This window comes from Symphodus melops, assembly GCF_947650265.1.
Source record: "Symphodus melops genome assembly, chromosome: 7".
Classification (NCBI taxonomy): Eukaryota; Metazoa; Chordata; class Actinopteri; order Labriformes; family Labridae; genus Symphodus; species Symphodus melops.
Window position 1 is genome coordinate 22,762,406 of NC_136697.1, and position 12,460 is coordinate 22,774,865.

The 12,460-nt window shown below is 40.2% G+C and overlaps 1 protein-coding gene across 1 annotated transcript; it reads right to left on the minus strand.

Annotated features, from left to right (window-relative positions):
• Nucleotides 1–4,471: 4,471 nt before the first annotated feature.
• Nucleotides 4,472–5,539, minus strand: LOC306827137 (uncharacterized protein). The gene has a single exon (XM_079348804.1). It carries the CDS (start codon nt 5,385–5,387, stop codon nt 4,488–4,490), a length of 900 nt encoding a protein of 299 aa, XP_079204930.1. The 5' UTR covers nt 5,388–5,539; the 3' UTR covers nt 4,472–4,487.
• Between the last annotated feature and the right edge of the window lie 6,921 nt (nt 5,540–12,460).

Consider the following 12,460-nt stretch of genomic DNA (forward strand, 5'->3'; position numbering starts at 1 on the left):
TGTTTAGGTATTGTCTTGGCTGCTAACGTTATGTTGCCAGGAATGCATGAATACCAGACTGAGCAGAGCTGTCAGGGGAATTGATGAGAATGAAAACTCCTCCGATTGGACAGAGGAATGAATGGATGGCATCATTGTTTGCACCCATGATGGAGGAAGAGAGGGTGTGTGTATGTGAGTGATTGAGGGCTGTGTTTCAATAGCTCTCCATAAACACAGTTGTAAGTCTTGTATATGTATGTAATGTCCCACACTTGTGGTTTGCAACACTTTTGTCTGATGAGGCTTCTCTCATGAACCTATCAGATCAACTAAAATGCCCTCAAATCAACAACTGATTGGTCATGTAAAAAGTAAATAGTTTAAAATATATTTTCAACTGTTATTAATACAGAAGACTAGACACATTTGCATTCAGACTGGTTTGGTCTGGGCTAATTGAAGCAGCAGAATTTGGTCAGTCCTCCATCCCCTCTTCTTTATTCAATGTATTTTTTTTAAATTTTACATCTATATATTAATGCATTTTATCTTAATTGTACACCTGAAATTGTTTCCCCGACCTTTTTGAAATGGCCTGGCTTTAGCTAACTTTAAACTAATCGTATACATTACTATCATTAAACTATTTTTTTTTCTTTATGTTTGTTAATATTTAGTGATTTATCTATTATTTCAGTTAGAAACTATTGATTGATTAATTATTTTAGCTTACTATAATTTTGGATTAAAGCCTGTCCCTTTGGCTAAATTTGACTAATTACTTTAGTTGGCTGTTTTAACTGTCAAACTATTAAGTTCAGTAAACTATTCAATGTTTTATCCTTTCAGCCTATAACATTTCAGCATACTGTAGGTAGCTATTCATTTATGCACTACTTCTAGTTTGTTTATTGAACTGCCATGCTTTTAGCAAACAAGTGCAACTGTTAATTTAACAATTTTGACTTTGTAACTATTTCGACCCATATTAATACCAACTATTTATCTATTACTTAAAGCTAAGTGCATGGCATTTCTTTAAGCTTAGTAATGGGACACCTCGTCATCTATTAGCCTCTCACTGAAAGTAGCTTAACTGTTATAGCTTGAATTTACTTTTTGAAGCTTGAATTTAGTCTTTGAACCATTTGATAATTGTTTTTAGGATAAACTAGCGATAGATAGAAAGATAGATATGTTGAAATAGCTAGTTTATCCTAAATATATATATATATATATATTTATATACACCAAGCTAACTGGCTAGCTATTTTGATCCAATAATTTAGGAAGCTAGCATGGCTTAAACAGCTTGTTGGTACCTGCCTGTCATACGGAAAGCTGGCCAACTCTATGTCTGCAGATTAAAGCTAACCCAAGGTTCACCCACCTCTTGGAATTAGCGTTATCTTTATGGTTTCACCTCACTTTGATTATATTGTGTCTTCTTTGTCGCAGTATCTTGCAATATTTGCTAGTTTGAATGGCAACCAAAAAGGCTACCACTTGCTATCTTAGAATTAGAATACTTTATTCATCCCAGAAGACAATTCTGTTCCACTCAGATTATCGAGATTTTATAGCCTGTTGAATATGTGGATGTTTTTTAATCTATTCACAATTCCATATTGTAAATTATATTTACCCATAGAGATAGCTGTTTCTACATCGATAAGATATTATAACACGCCTGTGTACCAATTCCACCTTTACAAATAATGCATGTTGGCCTGCCACATGCATACTGTATACACAGTATAACCTTTAAAAGCTTTCTTTCATCACACTTTCAAAGCAAGACAAAAAAAATACCATGACATCACACTGATTGGATTGGAGGAAGTGGCACCAAAACAGATTCCAGACCAGGATCAAAAGATTCCACATTTAGGCTTTAAAGGTTATAGGACAGTGGCCGACCATTTCAGTGACTCATCTCTGAACAACCTCCTGAGCTAGAGAGTAGGTGTTATTGACATTTCATCGCACAGATACCACCAGGCAATGAGGAACCTGGCGGCATTCAGCAAATCTACCATTTTCACTCAGCAGGATCCCTTTGAATCGGTTAAACATGAGAGTGATGAGCTAAATAACACCATGCAGTAATTGACATAAGTGGCAGTATAATTCTGTTTGTCAATAAATGCCAATCAACTCCCTCTATGTGAGGAGTCTCAGTGTGACTGAAGAAATCAAATAACTTAAACTGCACTCCTAAGAAAGAAAAAAAAAGCCTCTCCTTGTGTGGCTGCCAGACAACAGTGATGTTGTCATTTAATTCCATTGTGATTATCCCGTGCCTTGATTGTCAAAAGCTCGATATGGGATTGATTAGCTGTCCTTCATTATGGGAAGTCACTGGCTGCTACTGATGCTAAACTGTTTTTTAAAGCTTTGCTTTATGAATACAAAAGCCTTTGAACAAAGGTGCCAATATGCACCCACAGTTATTATATTTAGCAGTGTCTTATTATAAAGCAAAATTATTGGAGCAAACAGCAATTAAATAGAATCAGTAAATCCTACAAAGCCTCCTAACTGCAGTCATGTGTGATCCCTGGTGTACAGCTGACCACTAGTGAGTGAGCACTGTTCCCGGCAATAGTGTTGATTGTCACACTGTAAAAGGTAATTTTAATTAATTGTCACACTGGATAAAGTTTCCTTTGTTTGGCTATACACAAGAGACTGTTTGCATATCCTGAGGGAATCCCAGACTTTGGTTCTGATTAAAAGTTTTTGTCTTATGGAAACTCTTTGTGTGTTTATAAATGTCGAGGTTACATAATGTTGTTAAACAAGTGAAAAGAGCAGACAAAGTCCTTGTTTATTATATCATCACTAGAATAGTAAGAACACCACAAAACACTGACAAATTCAGGTCATCAGACTGACGGTGATGCAATTTCTTTATAGGAGCTTTATTTGACAGCATGTCCCATGATCACTATCTAGGACAAAGACTTATTCAGGTTCATCTATCATGAATGTGTGTATGTGTGTGTGTGTGTGTGTGTGTGTGTGTGTGTGTGTGTGTGTATGTGTCCGTAAGCACTGCACTGAAAGAGAGTGAACAGAGAGGGTGAGCTTAGCATTAACAATGACAAATGTAGTAACAGGTAGAGACCAACAGAGGTCACTTTTCTGCCTTTTTCTGTAGTCTTTTGAACCTTCATTGTGAGTATTGACGTGTGACATTCTGAAATGTGGAAATATGTTAAACCTCATCATGCAGCCAAGTTGCCAAAAATAAAAATTTACAGGAGTTACCTTTTGTAAACACAAATCAGGCGTGTGCATGTACATTTACCCATCCTGTTTTAAGCCTCAATGTTGCTGCTCAAGAAAAAGTCCCTTGAATCAAGCAACTTATTGCTAGTTAGATAGGAGTTATTGGATAAGATTGAGTCCATATCCCAGTTGTTCAGGGATTAAAAAAACAACATTTAGTAAAGAAGCAAAGGATTTTAAACGCTTGTTGTAAACAACTGAAGCTATCCTTTAAACACTTTAGGCATTTGTTTAATTATTTAGTCAGTAATGCTTGCTGGAAGGGTGCAATAAGAACACTTTTACAACTTTTTACATTTTTATATAACAATACAACAACTTTTATCTTCTTTGAACAAATGGAATTACTACAATTTTATCATCAATAAAAGAGTCCTTATGATGGTAATTTGGATTTATCCTTCTAATCCTCCTAATTTTTTAATGATTTGGCCTCCTAAAATCTGTGGCAAGTGTGATCACTTACAAGCTATTTGAGCAGTTTGCTATGAATTCTTTGACCTGAATTTGATAATTTGGTCTACAGTAGTCCAGATTTGCTGTTTTCCACGAAATTTCAATGACATCATGCATTGTATGATTTTTCCACCGCTTCAAATCTCGTGTGACAACATCCAACAACTATAGAGGAGCTGCTGCCCCGCAGCCTTTGCCCTGATCTGATGGAGTGGAACAACATTTAATCAGAGTCTAAGTCCCTGTTGTCGCTTGTTTTTTGTATTTATTTGCAGATCTTAAGCTCCTCTGAACTGTTCTTTCCAATGACTTTACACACCTGATTCCTTTGACCTGAATGCTATATAAGAGGGGGTGAACGTCTGTGGCTGAATGAACACTTGTGCCCCCCCCTCACTGCCACAGATGGATCAACAAGACCCGCCAGCCCATAATCAGCGGCCAAATGTAGACCTGTGAATAGTTGAGTGAGCTGAACATCTCGTCATATGTGGATAAACAAATGTTTGGACATGACACAGCACTTACTTTTTGTTTATTTTTAACCCAACCTTTACATTACATGGAAAACAGGACTTATTTATAGTGGCATTGCATAATGGTCATTTGTCTTGAGTGATGGGCTCTAAATGTGATCTAGCCGTGTCTGGTAACAGTGAGGTCTCCCAGCATGACTAACACGTGCCAGGGGCCTGATTTGTGCCAACATCCCAGAATGACACACGCTTTGGTTGCAAACACCGAGTAGTAGTCTTTCACGTGGGCTTGAGGTAGTTATAGAGGGCACTGAGCCCTCCTTGCAGTACCTCCTTTATGGGCTTCAGGAGGGGATTGTGGATTATATGTAGACCTTTATCCATCGGGTGGCATGCCAATCTCCCGAGCTTGCTCAGCAGGTACATTTCCACAGGCACATTTTGCAGGTCATTGAAGTCAACATTGAGAAGTTCTAAAGACTCCAGGAAGCACAGTGTTTTAGGCAATGTGTGGATGCTGTTCCCCTCCACAATAAGGATCTTAAGGTTTACTAAATCCTGGATTTGGTCAGCAATGGTCTCCAATCGGTTACAAGCCAGATGAAGAAAGACCAGGCCCTTCATGCTGTAGACACATGTTGGGATGTGGACGATTCGGTTGTGGCTGAGGTTGAGTTTGGTCAGACTGTTCATGGTTGCCAAGCTGCCAGGAAGGCCCGTGATCTGGTTGTTAGCCAGGCTGAGTACCTCTAGCCGGGCACAGGACCCCAGCTCCTCCGGCACCTCGCTCAGACGGTTCCGACAGGCAAAAAGCACCCGTAGATTCTGCAGAAGGCCGATCTCGGGCGGTAGGCTTGACAGGTTGTTTCCCCACAAGTTGAGGACCACTAGGTTGTCCAGAGTCCCCAGGGCAGGGGGCAAAGAGCACAGGGAGTTCATTGACAAGTTAAGTTTTTGTAGTTCTCTCAGCTCCCAAAGCTCAGCGGGGGTCCCGTTCAGTCCCCGCATGGCTAGACTGAGGGTGTTGTATCCAAAATGTACCGTTGTATGTCTGCGGATTCTCTCAGCAGCCGAGGACAGGCTCGGCAAGTCGTCCTTTCCAGCGCTCTTCCTCTTTTGGCTTAAACTCAACTCATTTAGGTCCTTATTGGAGAAACTGCGTGATTGTTTCACACCCATCGTTCTTGCAGTACTTTCAATGTGATCACTTATATCGAAATGTCACTATACAATAACCACCAACATTGAAAAGATTTCTATGGATACCGAAAATTGGCTAATCCTAAACGCTCTTGAATGAGTCACACAGAGCATGTTCTCCAGGTCAGTTAGAAAAGCTCCTGATGTTTGGCTGCAGATAGAGTCAATCCTGGCTGAGTTTTCCCTCACAGAGTTAGGTTGCAGGCTGCTGTAACTGAGCACTATGAGGGCTCGTGGTCTGTGTCTCCCAGACCAACTGCATGACTTACTGGATTTCATGCCACAGCTGGTCCTGTCACTTTGCAAGTCCACAGATAGCACCCTGCTCCCACCCACTACAAAAGGGAAGGACTGGGGATAGGATGCTGTGTGAGCTCGATCAGCTGATGTCACTGCCATGATCTCATAGTAGAACACACAGAAATACATTGGTGCACACAATCCCAATCACACTTGTTACAAGTTAGTTACCATGCTGCCACACCTGCTTACTTTTGCATGTGTATTACATCTTTAAAATAATTCAGATATTTTACATGCCATCTCTAACTAATACTGAGGTATTAGTGGAACCTTATGCACAGGCATGTGCTGCTTTAATCTCAAGAGCAAAAGGACATGGGACATTTTAATATGTTCCTGGTAAACTTCACTGTTATTCAGGCGGTCATTCATGTGGCCCCAAAGGGATTATCTCCCTTTATGTACAAGCTCACACTGGGGTGCATTTACATTTCTGAATTCGTCTTTCCCCCCAGCAATGTGCACACTTTTTAGTGAACAGTTCTTCAGTGTCTTTTCTCTAAAGAGTTCTTTAAGTGTCTTTGTAGTATTTACTGAGATCTATTTGTTCCACTTCTTCTTCAGATGTCAACTTAAAAACAAAGATTCAAGAGTTGTACGTTTCCAGCATTTGACATGAATAATTTCTGCTTAATATCGGGTATTCAACTCAAAGATAGAGCAGAAGAAATATTTAAGCTAATATTTCAATGTCAAGCAACTTAATACTTTAACTCTGCTTTTGTTCAGAGCATTTTACTCTAATATATCAGCTCAAGCGAGTGATTAATTAAGAAATTATGACTGCACAAAAAAGACAACACAACACATTTCAAGTTCATAAAATGTAATGCATCCATGGAAATCAAAACTGAACACCATCACATAAAATACACTTCACATTGACTCACTGCAATAGTGAAATGTTGCCTGCTTACAAATGAATGCATCAGAATAAGTTGGCCAGTAATGTTCCAACAAAAATGACACTCACAATAGCCATTTTTCTGCAAAATGGAGTATTTTGACACCTTTGTAAGTAACACTTACATGAGGTGACATTTTCATAACAGAGATTTTACGTGTCATGGAACATTTTTATATTAGAGTATTATTATTTTGCTTAATAAAAACAGTGACTACACTTATTTCAACATTTGTCTTTTGATGGTATAGACAGAAGAGATCATGCCGACTCCAATCAAAGCCTGTCTATTTGCAATCATTTCTTGCGATTTGCTTTCCTGCTGTGACAGAATTTTACCGACGCTCAAGTCTTTGTCCCCAAATCACAAGATATACAGCATTTGATTCCTTTTACCCTTTTTTTCTATTGATTCAAATAAGAAATACTTCATGGAAAACCTCTCAAAAAGGGAAGAAATCAATGAGAAACTTGAGACACACAGACAGTGGTAGCATTCAATGCTAAATGTACACAATGTACGGAACAGCATGTACACTTGGCTGCTGTGCCAATGTCAGTCTAATCCTTTACTTGCTATTTCAGTTACTCTATGTATTCATAATTTCCTTTTAATTTAAACCATTATTTGTAAGTGGTTTCGGTGGAGACACTGCAAACAAGATAATAGCTTGGAGTTCAAAATGGGTTTATTCATGAGGTATAAACTGAATTTATGTACCAGGATAGTACGTTAGCATTAGAGCAATGTGTAATCAGATATGGCACAGGCATGTGGAAGTAAACCAGCAAGGAAGGTTGAAAGCTGATGTTGTTCGCAATGTTAACATAAGCCACACTTGGCAAACCTATTTGACATCATTTACAGATGCCATAAAAGCTGTGTTTTCTTACCTTTATATTAGTCACATTTCTTCCTCATTAGCTTGTTTGCTGTGTGTTGGCTAAATATCTTGCAAAATGAAACCCACAATGCACTTCTTTTTTTGGTTAACTTACCTTGTTCGCTTTTGGATTTCGTTCTTACCTAAGGTGAAGCGAAATATGGTGCACTTGGAAGTAAACCCAGGCCTCTGTTTTCAAGCAAACCAGATTTCTGTTCATTTCGTCCTTTTATTTGAGCATTCACACCACCCCAAAACACATCTACCGATCACACAAAGTGCACCAGATTTCGTTTCTAAAGGACCAAACAGCTCAACTGTTAATGCACCCTTAAAGACAAGTTTCTCTAAGTGTAAAGCAGTGTTTGTTTGTTTGTTTGTTTTGGGTGGGGCTGAAATATGAAATACATACAGTATAAAACTTGCTGAACATATTTTGACGTGAAATGTCAGTGTTGTAAAAATGAAAATGACTTATGTCTTCAAGTGTTGATTCAAAATGAACTTTCTCTTCCCCAATTTTCAGGATGTAACACAACGTTATTGGTCTTATATGTTTTTAATGGATCATCAGCATAACAGCTGTCATATAATAAAGCAATTTTGTGGGGGTTGGCTGGGGCTGTGGTGGTGGTGGTGGGGCCTTCAGCAATATCTTGTATTGGGGCCCAGAATTCCTGGTGATATAAATGTTAGGGGTGTAAATGGGACCTTGGACCTGATCCACTTTCCTCGTCAGGCTTACAGAGTCTGAGTAGGACTTAGAGTGGCCTTAGTCATCATTCTTTCCCTCAGTCCAGTAATCAAAGTACTTGGATGACAGTTAGCAGCAATATCCAACTCTTGGGACTCGGCTGCCCGGCTCTAAGCATGGCTACATCAGCACTTATGACTGACAGCTTGAATCATGTGTTTGCTGAATTGGACTCTAGAGATGTGAGTTTTGTTGGGGTACATTGTCCATTCAGGCAGCTGCCTGTGCAGCATGTCTAGTCTGGACATTTCTTGTAAATGTTAAGAGCTTCGTCAACAATCTGGCTGACTGCTACAAGACAAAGAGAGGATCTGTGCTGCTGATTTTGTGTATGTGTTATAACTGATTTCCTGAACCTATTTATATGAAAAATGACACCTTAGCTGTAGCCATCAGAGCATCCCCCCCCCCCCCCCCCCATGTGCAAACACATCCCCCGAGTGGCTTGGAACACATTATGTCAAACATGAGAAAACCCCTGTGGCTTCATGTGCATATGCCTCATTATGGGTTAACTGTAGCATTACAATACTGCAGAAAGCTGAGATGGATGGATAGACTGAGGCAGGGGATGGGAGAGAAGCTGGGCTGGAAGATGGGCATATCGAATAATTATATGACGGAGAGATGTCATTATGACATATTTCTGAATAACTCACTATCACCTACCATGTTGTCACGAACCTGCAGGGCATGAATCTTTATTAAATGCTCCTTTTTTTATCCTGTGCAAATGAATCTTCTTTTCTACAAAAGGAACAGATGTGTGGAAACAGCTTGAGATTTGAAATGACAAGAAAATGGGATTTACCACTCTTCTTGCATTCACACAACACCTTAATACAGAGTCCCATTAGCACCAAATGAGGATGAGTTATTCACTCTGAGAACAGTTACACCCTCCAGTCCTGAGGGTGACAAAAATGATCTCATTTGAGGAAGCTCATCTGGTTACGTGGCACAATAATGACTCCGTATGAGCTACCTTTAGAGACTCAAGTTCAAGATATATGCCATTATCACTTGTTCATTACTGTGGAGGCTTCTGGCTATGACAGATGATATATGGCCTCACTGCCACAGAGTATGCCGTAGCTGTCTCTCCTCTGTTGAAATGTAAGAAGTACCTGCCAGGACCTCGGGCTCTTTAAGGTCTGTACTGCAGACACATTTCCCCCTGAAGCCAGCACTCTTATTAAAGAATATGTGCCCCCTTTAGACGGAACACAAGACAAGATCAGGTCTAAAAGGAAGGAATATGCATTTTGCAAACCTATCGAGTATTCCAGGCAAAATTAGTGTCATGAAATGGAAGAGAGGATGTGAATGTGGGGTAGATGGCGAGCCACCTGAGCTGATAATCTTGTATTATTCAGCAGGTGCAGATGTGAATATTCACACCACTGGACACTTTCCACTCTCTCACTGTGCACATGTGCAGGCATGCGCCCGCCTAATGGAGTCTGCGGAAAGTGGCTGTTCACGTTTGTCAAAAAATTGGGGATAAGTCACACATCTGAATTGCCATCTGGAAATTGGCTGCAACATTGCTCAGCCCCAAACCTCAAGGTGACACAAAGGATGTATTTAGCAATGCAAATTAGCAGAGAGGAAATTTGAGGGAGTGTCCATCGAGGCTGCTTGGAGGCTGAATATGAGGCCAAAACATTACCTTTCAGTATTTTTAAATGTTCATATATTTACCAGATTGGACACACCGAGGTTGCCTCCAAGCCCTTTCTGGTGAATTGTCATCCTGGATAAAACATTTTTTTTTTAAATATTCATGCCTACTTTGAAGACAAATTGGTGCTAAAAGAGCACAAACACAAATCCATAGATTCTACATCTTGGAATATGTTTCACCTCCTTATCAGCTCTTACAGAAGCATCCCTGCTGAGTATCATGTAATCTTCTAATCTCTCTCCCTTAGGCCACACATATCCAGGTATGTGTAGTTAGATCTGTAGTGAGGCAGCCAGATTCATCCTGAGATAAACTGGGACAACATGATGAATAGATAATAAAGGCACCCAGGGGAGAGTGCTATCCGGGTTAACTCCGCCGCATAAAGATACCATTTGTAATGATGGCTGGAATCAACAGGGAAGTGTAGTGAGCACAGCTAACTGGGCTCCAAAGTGACCAAATCAGTCCCGACTTTGCTGATGCAGCAGATGGGGAGAACGAACCAATTGTGGCTGTGACAACAAGAAGCAAGGTGATGAAGTACCAGCGAGCGGCCTATCTGGGTCTCACCTGCTCTCAACTGCTACGAGCTACCAAGTGCTAAACACAAACAGTTGTACAGTGAGTTTTAACATGTCAATATTTGGGATGTCAATGAGGTCAGTTGATTTATTCAGAGTTCAGGCTCTGACCTCGTCCCTCTAAGAAAGCTCAGTCGATCAATGACAATAATCAACATCTCCTCTGACGGTTTATTATACTGAGCCTGATACCAGCAGATATGTGATGCAGCTGCTGCGTGGGATGCGACATGTGGATATTCTCCCGCTAGACACCTCAGACCTTTCAAGAAGTGATAGTATCAAGTAAAACTTCATGGCCTCAACATAAACTTCTGACTCTTATAGGAAATGTACTGTTATTTATATTTGGTATGATAAGTTGAAAAATATAAACCCAACACATACCGTAATCAATCATCACAATCAAAACATCATCACACCTATTTTTTGGATAGGTGTGATGATTAGCCTTACCTTTCAGCTGGCAAGGTGAAGTGAAGTTGTGTTTGAAGGACAAAATATCTTATTATTTAGCCGAAAATAAGTGTCTTTAGAGTTAAGCATTACATTTGGGAGAAGTTCCAAGACCGAAATATAATTGTTTTTACAGTTAGACTCTTTTTTTTTTTTTTTTTTTTTATTCAATCCACAAGCGATGAGATAGGAAGAGGAGTACTTTGAATTAAATGGTTTATAATTTAACAAATGAGAAGTTTGCAGCAAAAAAAGGGGAAGATGGCGCATGGGACTTTAGACTAACTTACTGAGATGGGTGATGGTGTTGTATAAGGGAGTGGAGGGGGAGAATAACATGCAGTGAAGAAAGTGGGACTCCTATTTCTATTGTGTGTCAGGTGTGGTGGAGAAATTCATATTAAGAAGTTTTCTTATGACCGCAGGTGGCAGCTCAGTTTTTTGCACGGATGCTTTTTTTCTGTTCACATCACCAGAACCAGCAACAATAGAATCTGACAAGCTCTGCTCCAGAAATTAGGATGCCTGCCAGGCCATCACTGCCAGCGAGCCATAAATGTTTCATGTGGTGCTGATATGGTAATCATTGGATCCCTACAATGACACCTTGTGAGAGTTGGATAACGATGGCTGTCTTTCTGGCCTGTGTGACTCTGGATATGGTCCAACAGCTGAGGCACCGCCTGAAGAGTCAATCAGCCGGTTAAAAATGCCTCCAATAGGTGGATAAAACGCTCAAAGATGATTGAATAAATGAAGGTGCAGTATAGGCATCATACAAAGTGGCTGGTGGAAGATGCCCCACAAATGCAATCCTCTGAGTTAAATATGCATCTCATTTCATGAGGTTTGCGAGTGGGTCCAGGTGCCCGTTGGTGGCACAGACCCAGCTGGAGGATGTGGCTGACTCGCTCTGCTGGCGCTCAGGCTGGCATACTAACAGAGCCAGGGGGTGCTTTCACAGCGAGTTGAAAAGACACCCTGGGTTCAGAAAAACACAACTCCAGCTGCATGTCCACTAACTTGTTTGAGCTCGAAAAGTGGTTTTTCAACCTGCAGTTTTATTTGGGATGAGAATATCGATCCTATGACAGCAACCATCAACATCCTCCCTCGCTTGTTGCATACATCTTTCAGAGAGATTAATTCTTGGGTTAAAAAAAAAAAGGAGACATTTTCCAATCACAAGGGATGAAGCAATAAAAGGCCAGCATGTCTAAAAGAGCTTAATGTATTATTTTTGTGAAGCTTTTGTAAGCCTTTTATTAAAGTGAAACAATCTTGTCAGACACCTGTTGTTCCTCCGTGGAGGTATTTATCGTCGGCCTGTGTCAGCACACTGTAATCCTTGGCTAGAACACGGCTGTATTACCAGTGTGACCTATTCTTGGTCATCATAATTTCCTCGGTGTGTGTTTGCAAGAGAAAGAGAGATTGAGAGGCAGACAGTGTGTATTTGTGTGTGTGTGTGTGTGTGTGT

Excerpts from the sequence above, each read along its gene's own strand:
- LOC306827137 (XM_079348804.1), bottom strand. The coding sequence starts at position 5,387 with ATGGGTGTGAAACAATCACGCAGTTTCTCCAATAAGGACCTAAATGAG.